Source organism: Colossoma macropomum, unplaced genomic scaffold, assembly GCF_904425465.1.
Source record: "Colossoma macropomum unplaced genomic scaffold, Colossoma_macropomum, whole genome shotgun sequence".
In the NCBI taxonomy this organism is placed as follows: Eukaryota; Metazoa; Chordata; class Actinopteri; order Characiformes; family Serrasalmidae; genus Colossoma; species Colossoma macropomum.
The window spans coordinates 42,081,562-42,090,835 of NW_023494791.1; the positions used below are offsets into that span (position 1 = coordinate 42,081,562).

Sequence of the window (9,274 nt, forward strand, 5' to 3'; positions counted from 1 at the left end):
CACATTTCTTACTGTACTTCAAACAGTACTTCATCTTTGACCTGGATTGTAAGAAGTAGAAAATGCAACCAACTTTGGAGGTGTGGAAACATCTCCATGCCTGTTTTTTCAAAACTGAAAGCAAGTCTCCAAAAAGAATGGAAGCTGTAATAAATGCAAATGGTGGACACATTAATACTGAAAAATGTATATTGAATGTAGTTGTTAAGGCATCTGGCTAACTCACTGTTAAATACATATTTTCTGAAATTAATAAATGAAGAGTGGTCTCTGACTTTCGTTTAGTCTGTCAAGAAATTGGCAGAACAATATCTTGCAATTATATTTAATATGTACTGACATTTGTAATATATTGATTGTGTTTTCTTGAGCAATTATCAAACTGTTTCCTAATTTCTATTAATGAAGTATTAATTATGAATTCTTTTTCATTCTTTCAGGCAAAATGCTATGATTGGGTTGAGTGGGGGGCCCCAGAAAGGATGTCACTTACACTTGGCTTTGGTACTGCATCGTATGGCATCTTATCAGAGTTTGGAATGATGTGGAGGATGTACGGTGGATACCTATTCTGTGGTTTATCATGACATTTCCTTTAAATAAACCTTTTAGTGCATTGGAGCTACATTGGAAAACAGACATTAAAATTTTTTTAAAAATTTCTACCATTTCATAATTTAGGCATCATATATTACAGTAGCACGACTTGCAGTTTTATATTAAATCAAAAGATTAGAAAAATGACACAAAGAAGCGCTAAATGTTTTGACCTGGAAACAACAAGAATATTTATATAGAATTGGCTCAAATAAATTAAAGAAATCCCAGACTATATTACTTAGTTAACACAAATAATGGCTTGAAGAAATCACAATATTACAAAAAAAAAAAAATTCCCAAGCAAAAAAAGCAATCGTGACGAAATAATTACTGTCAAAAACCATTCCAATGAACACATATCTCAGCATGTTTGAAAAGCCAGGCAATTGCTTGTGATTGTGGCAGTGAAAAAAAGGAAATCAAAATAAAACAATGTCAAGTTCTTTGGTATTTAATTGTCACTAGCTGTCTCATTTTTTCATTCTGTACCAAAACTTATTGTGCTTCCATTCTGAATGATATCGTATCGATACTGAATGCCGCACCAAATTGCCCAGTTTGGAGACTTAAAGCTTGAAGGCAATAGCAAAATGTAGCTTGAATCAACAAAGACATAAATAAAAGTCTTAATAGATCATATTGGCCTGATACAGCATGGTTTACGTTACGTGCTGGGCGTGGATCAAGGCAAGCGAAGGTCAATGATCTTATTATTCTGAATCTGCCTGCCCTGATGGTAAAGCAGTGTCTTTTCTGGTTGGCCACTCCATGTTCAGATGCTCTAGTTACAGTTGAAACAAGAGAATATTTGCAGTCTGTGATTTCGGAAAGCTTCAGGAAATATCGGTGGGTTGCCATTCTTCATCCAGGCCAACCTTGCTCTTGACAGTTCAGTCTTACAGGTTGAGGACTGGCACTCCTCATGAAATACAACATTAAAACACATCGTACTGTCTCTCTTTGGTCTGCATGAGAAAAAGGAAAGGAACGAGGAGGGAGGCGTCAAAATGGACCAACCATGCAATGTTTTTTCTTTTTTTTTTTCATTTTTAAAGCACACAAGCTTTGCTCTGTCCTCTTCTCGTCTCTCTTTCGGCTCTGTCCCTCCCCAAAGCATCCTGGAATATGCCAGGAATGCCATTTTTGTATGATCATGTGTCACTTTGGTTTTAGATGCAAGCTTTTCTTAAGGGATCAAGCATTTTTTGCCTTCCTTACCCCCCTCTCACAAAAACCCACCCTGTCCAGGCTCAGTAAGGCCTCCACACGGACTCGTCCATGCGGCCCGACGTGCTCATGGCAGTGGGCGAGTTGCTGTGGCTGCCGTCTGCCTCCACCCCGTCACTCTGGTTGCCCAGGCTGGCGTTCATCAAGCTGCCAGCGGCTCCGCCCCCTGAACCAGCAGCTCCACCCCCTGCCGCTGCCGTGCAGGAGGTTAGCATGCGGGTGGGCGAGCGTTCACCCCCCGTGCCACCGCTGGCCGGCACCATGGAGAACTGGTAGGAGCTTGAGCCGGTGCCATAATACAGATGGTAAGGGGAGGAGTTGGTCTGGAAGTGGGAGCTTTGATTCTGGTTGCCAGGATACGGCGGAGGCAGGTAGGTGTGGTAACGGGTGGAAGTCGACATGCCTGTCACGCTTAGACCCCCGATGCCTGTGCCGGACGGGTTGGCTGAGTAGGTAAAAGGACTCGGGTAGTGCATGTGGGGGTCAGGGAAACGTGGGGCGGTCAGCGGCGAAAGGGACGGAAATGTGGTCCTCTGCGGGAACAGGTCAGTGCCTGTGGGAGAACAAGAGAAACAGGGATAGAGTGAGTTGTTATGTGTCTGGACTGAAGAGTCTACAATGAATGCTTGCATAATGTACAAGCTAGAATCAGAATGAATTAAGATGGTATGTCATTTAGTTGCTGGATCATTTAATCTCTGAAGGTTTTGAGAAGACTGGTCTTGATCGACCCCCCTGCACCATGTGCCCCAGTGTGACTGCCCTCCCCCCCCAACGTCCCCCAATTCCCACTAGTAGTTATGCCACTGGATAGGAAGTAAAGCGGAAAGAGCAATGTAAGCACCCTGGACCAATTAGTCATCAAATATTCACACAAATATTCACACAATATAAAATGTACTAAGGACTGTTCTTTGCCGCCCCATAGCTTCAGAAAGAGAGAACTGCATGGATACCACAGCTGGCTCCAAATAAAATCAGCAATAAATCCATATATTTCCAACAGAAAGATGAAAACCTGTGTGCTACATAGCCCACATTCAAGCCACTAAACCATGTCTTTAACTGCAGTTTCAGGCTGGTAACTTGCGTCCGTAATTATGGACCGCTAAGTGGCCTGTACTGCCATATGTTTTTGTCTGCTGACTCGCTTCTTATACTGACCATTACAGAAGTATATGAGCCATGAAATTTCAGGCTAAATGATACTGCAAGATCAGCAGCAGGGAGTCACCATGGCAACTGAGGAAGAGCATGATGAAGACCTGGCCTTTGAATTCCATTTGAAGGGCCTGGTTTGAATTTCACATCTACTCCATCCATGTCTGTTCTGTTTGACACAGGTCAACATAAGCAATGCTGCTAAACAGGCATGACATTAAATTCAGTTCACCTGTCTATATTGAACATGCGGACTCTCACACCTGGCATATTCGCCAGCTTGCTGTGTTTTTGGGACCTGATTTATTTATTTATTTGCACCGAGTGCCCATACGACAGTGGAGCATGCTGGGATAGCACAGCGGCTTTTTGCTAGTGAGCAGGCTTTGGCATGCCAGCGCCCCGAGGGGGGAAAGATGCCGGGCTTTGCGTGCCACCGCCTCATTGAAATATCTCCCCCCCCCACTGCCCCCACCATCTGGGGCACCGAGTCCGTTTGTAGGCGAAGAGAAACAGAGAGAAAAACGAGACAGTTCCTTTGCAATTTCCACAGTCCCCCCCACCGCAACAGAGCATGTTTTGCTGTCGCTCTTTCTCTAGCCGAAGAGAAGAGGAGGAGGAGGGGAGAGGCTGAAGGCCACTCTTTCTTTTCGCAGACGGCAGCTCTAGGAAAGAGGCCCGTATCTGGTTCCTGGCGGCCGGGAGCCGAGCTTTCAGCTGTGGCTGATTTGGGCTCTGCTAATTCCTAGTGGACCCTCGAGAAACCTCCTGCTCCTGCTTTCTACCTGTGACTCTTAATTTGCTAGCCATTTTGAGTGCAAGTAGGGAGATAACAGAATAAAGCATGCTGTTAAAGGGGCCCTATCATGGAAAAATAAAGTTTTAAAATAAACCAGTCGGTCACCAGTTTATACAGTCAATGTATAGAAACTAAGCTGCAAAAACAGCATATTGAATTATTCAGGTTATTGCTGTCAACATATGACTGCCCATTTAGCTCACAGCATCACAGAGACCCATTCACATTGCAGTGATACAGAGGGTTGCTACTGCTGACAGTTTGACAGTTAGTTATAAGAGTAGAACTCAGTAAATAAATAGAAACTGGGCACAAAATTTGCAAAAAAGCCATGTTTACATTTGTTCCCTGTAGATGTGCTAACTTTTTTTTACTAAGAAAATCAACAAAAGGTATAATTTGACTGTGGGTGTTTGAACTTTTGCATACAACTGTACAGAATTACATGGATAAAGTGTCATTTTTCCCATGTTTGACAATTTCTGTCAAAAATTGATAGTTTGTTTCATATTTCAGCCCAAGCTGCTCTTTAAATGAGGCACAATTCAGAACAATCGTTTACATAAACAGCAGTAAAAAGTCATTTACTTAGACAGGAATAAAAAGCCTAATTCTGAAGAGATTGGTAAAAGAAAATGTCATGTAAAAGATGAATTTTCAAAGTTTTAAGTGAATAAAACCTATCATAGATAAATGTACAATATAACTACTTTTGGCATTAAGTAGTAGCAGAGTACAAAGCACAGCTATAACACATAGACTGCATTGCAGTGAGAGACCTGATAAGTTAATTTTGCATATAAGTTAACTAACTTTTCACAAACTCACTTTTTTCAAGCTAAAATGTACGAGGTGAAGAAAGACTAGGCTTGTGGCTTTAGCTGAGGTAATAGACGATTACCATTTGTCTGTGTACGTTAAACATTTTAGATCAACTGCCCTTCTCTGTGTACATTTCAGGCCATCTTCCATCGATTTTGTGGGCAAGTTCCGGATTTAACAATAGCAAGTAGCAAATAGCAAAATTTGTAATAGCAAAATGCTAAGTGGTGCACTGTGGTGCTTGGAGAAACTGTGCTGAAAGTTGCTTAATGTTTGCAAAATTGTGTGCACCATCATTAAAAACAATAGACCTCTGGTGTGCAGTAGATTTTATACACTGTTTGCAATCAGGCTGCCATACTTTTGCATACAAAGTGGTAGTTTTGGCAAATTGGTTACACCATAAAAATGTAAGTTAGACATCTTTGTTCTTCTATAATTGTATTTATTAGTGACGTTATTTGCATTATGCAAGTGGAAATACTCAGCTAAGGATTTTACAATGTTATAATGGTTCTAATTGTAATGTTATAGCCAACACGACTTGTCCATTAATTCAAAACATTTCCTATTTTAAAATTGCCAGTTCAGATACAATTCAATCATGTAATGTTATGCTACATCCATGAAACATTAGCAAAACATTAGCATTGGATTTGAAATGATACTATGCTATGCTGTAGCATTTACTATATATGTAGAGCATATATAAAAAAGATGGCTCTTCAAGGGTTCTTTAGTAAAGAAAATGGTTCTACATAGAACTATGAACACTCAAAGAACCATTTGCATGACCCAAGGATTCTTTGCATTGTGAAAGGGTTCTTAAGATGGATGGAGTATATGTTGTCTAGGGTTGTCTATATAAAACATTTTGAAAAGGGTTCAATATAGCACCAAAAAAGGTTTTTGAAAAAGAACCTTTTCAAAAAGGTTCTATAAAGAACCATCTACAACACATTCTCCATCAATCTGAAGAACCCTTTCATGATACAAAGAACCCGTTGATCATGCAAAGCGTTCTTTGAGTGTTCATGGTTCTATATAGACACATCTACATAGACTCTCTCTCTCTCTTTTTTTTCTCTGTTTTGCTCTCTCTCTCCCTCTCTTTCTCTCTTTTGCTCTCTCTCACTTTTTCTCTCTTTTGCTCTCTCTCTCTTTTTTCTCTCTTTTGCTTTCTCTCTCTCTCTCTCTCTCTCTCTCTCTCTCTCTCTCTCTCTCTCTCTCTTTCACTTTCTTTTGTGCTAAACATAGAACAGGCAGAAGGAGGGGCATCCTTCCTCACTTTGGGCGCAAATGCCGACACGCCATGCAAGATTAATGAGAGAAAGTCAAAATGTCTCAAACGGGTTACTCTACTAACCAACAACGACTAACAACTGGACACCACAACACCTCAGCCAAGGAGGTGTCATAACACAGCTTGGCAAAGGGCCAAAAAACAGTCAGTTCACACACACACACACACACACTAGCCTCCTCTAGAGGCCTGATGGGGATCCTACATTCCAGACAGAGGAGCTCTAAAGCACTTTCAATGGAGTTAAACAAGCAAAATCCACAGTGCTTCATTCATATTCAGCCTCTTCTCTCATTTGTCTCTCGAGTCAGTAACAGCTAGCAAGACCACAAGACACCACCAATGAGGCGTGCAGTGAGGGTTCGTGCATTTGTGAGTGTGCAAAGTGTTCTCCCAGTGAGAGGCGGTGAAGTGTGTGCTTGTGTGTGTGAAAGGTTATTTTATACACACAGACGTCAAAAAAGGTTATGTCAAAAACTGAAAAATGACAAAAATGTTAAAATGGAGATACAAGGTTTTGTTCTGACAACAGCGTGATTTTATATATATATATATATATATATATATATATATATATATATATATAAATATTCCTCTATATATATATATATATATATATATATATATATATATATATATATATACATATATACATATATATATATACATATATATATATATGTATATATATATATATAGAGAGAGAGAGAGAGAGGAATATATATATATATATAAGCTCTAAATTTTTGGTTACTGAAGTTTAAGTTTAAGAGTTTTACAGTTAACCATCTAATTATATTATTACGTTAAGTGTATATTAATATGATACATACATATGGGAAAAAAATTGTTACATTGCTTTAATATAATGTTTTTTTCCCCTTATATTCCTTAAATATAATCCAAACCCTGGTCTGGTTAATCAATACTTCATTATGTTAAATCAAGTGTGCTCGTGATGGAATTTAACAAGTCCATGCAATGCCTGGAGACGTCCAAGAGACATTTGGAACCAAACCTGTTTTCTTCTAAACAGCTCACAAAATATCAACTCTTTTTTCAAAACAAGACATTCTTGTTACATTTCACTGTATTTATGCTTATTTGTATTTTTTCAATGACTTATGTTGATTTCACAAGCAAAAATCAAAAGAATCATGAGCCCAGTATTGTGAATCAAGTCCAAACGTGGGCTGAGAGTTTCACTACACCCCTAATCTATACACATATTTCAGTATTATGGCATATGGTTGCATTTATATAGTCCATATAGGACGTACGAACGACTCCACATCCTAGCATTGTGCAAATCCAAGTGTGTGTGTGTGTTTGTGTGAGAGAGAGATTCAGAGTGCAGTAGCGCAGTCCCACCCCACATATGATCCCCATTACTCTCTGCTAAAATGTGTCGACTCGGCAGGGAAAAAGTGTACCAGAAAAAAGGCAGATAGACAGGAAAATATTGAATAAAAAAAAAAGTCGGATAAACCCCAGACTCTGTCTGGCATAGACATCTGACTTTCCTCCCGTTCTTTCTCTCTTCCTCATGCTTGTTGAAATACCTCTCTTTACACTTTTACGGAGTACATGTTGTTACTCCATGTGTGTCTGTGTGTGTGTGTGTGTGTGTGTGTTTGTGTGTGTGTGTATTTCGTGCACGCCCCACCACAGGGAGCTGTTTTATTCCCAGAGTTCCACTAGCCCACAGTGAAGCGTGTAACCCAGCTCGGCACAGAGGTTTGGCTCATTTGCCTGCAGCGTGCGCGCCGTGCGCGTATGTGTTGGTGCCTATTTGCTGGTGAGGATGCAAATCCTGGAGCTCACCTGTGAAAATGTTTGTTTGCAAGATGGGAATGCAAACCATGATGGATTGCACCTGTGGGCCATGATAAAAACAATGCAGGTGGGTAGGAGAGACTGAGCGAGTGAGTGAGAGAGAGAGAGAGGAAACCCAAGATCGCTGGTTTTATCCACCCTAAGACCACTCTTACCACATGCAACAGTAGGCCTTTTTCCCCCAACATGAGGCCTTTTACCACCGCACCTAACAAATAGCAGTATGGCCATTCAAAAACACCAGCTAAACAAATGCTACGCTACATTTCGTTTTCACACTGGCCCAATTAATTGCCTGTTGAAAACAGGCCGACTTTGGGCCAAAACTCTAGCAACCCAGTTTCCTCCTCTCTGACATGCCAGCTTACTTACATGGCAAGTAAAGCCACCAGTGTGGCTTTGATAGAAATAGAACATATGGTGTGTAGGAGCAAATGTTCAACGTCACACAGGCCTGTTTCTGAACATTTAGGGGCCGTATTCTTTTGTTTGTGAGAAAAGAAAAAGACTTAATATTTTATTTTGTTGGTGGGCTGTAAACTATAAACAAACTGAGGTGCTAGTTGTATCAGTTGCATAAGAAGTCTGGTAAATGTTTCATTAATCTGTATAGAAACACTTATGTTATAAATTGAACTTGTATATATATGAAAGGACATGGACTCTTTTTGTTTACTGTGGGGGGCTTAGCTGTAATACTGTGTTAACTATCCCTACCATGTGGAGGCTGTACTTTAGCCTGGCTAGCTCTCACTGTGATTCAATTACATACTTCAAAATCATGCTATATTAAAGTCACCAAGAGAGGCTGATTAAAATAGCATAGCTGTGAATTCTGACTTAAGCCCTATTCGGATGGGATTAGTCTTACGCTGGCAGGTGGGGTGATGTAGTTTTACCGTCATTTCCACATGATTTTAGTACTGTCCAAATGCAGTGTCAGCCATTTTATGCACTGTGTAATATGACCTCCGGTTATATTAATCCTGTCCAAATCAACATGGCGGTAAAAATCCTATCATATCCTGTGGAAATGGAGTTTCTTAAGTATGGAGACACACGTTAATGTATGGAACATTACTGTCCTATCTCACATGTACAATTCAGAACATGTAAACATGACTTTATGAACATGATTTTATGCAGTGAAATTGACCGTTTCCTGTAATGTTAATGATGCATTAGCATTAGCAATGCTAATGATGCACTACGTCCACCTAAAACAGTAAATGATTTGGACAAACAATGAAAGTAATTCCTAAATTAAATGTTTTAACATGTTTTCTACTCTTTTCTAGAGTGAAGACGGTGCATAAGTCAAATAGCCCCTCCCATCTCTGTCATTTATACTGAGATTTCTTATGCGAATCTGTCACAAACCTTCTAGACAAACTAAAACTGCTTTCAGGCAAATTCTTGAGAAATACCTGTCAGATTCTAAGATGCTACGGGAAAATGAGATGACATAACCATGTTTTACTTGGAGCACATCTAATTTCCATGTTACATTTTACTTTATGTTAAGT

General features: G+C 39.9%; 1 protein-coding gene across 1 annotated transcript in view; it reads right to left on the reverse strand.

Moving 5' to 3' along the window:
* Window positions 1–733: 733 nt before the first annotated feature.
* The window catches only part of runx3 (RUNX family transcription factor 3), an 85,883-nt gene continuing 77,342 nt past the window's right edge, over window positions 734–9,274 (reverse strand). The window contains exon 8 of the mRNA XM_036575101.1: window positions 734–2,380. Coding sequence (XP_036430994.1) covers window positions 1,851–2,380 — 530 coding nt within the window. The 3' untranslated portion in view covers window positions 734–1,850. The remainder of the gene's footprint in view (window positions 2,381–9,274) is intronic.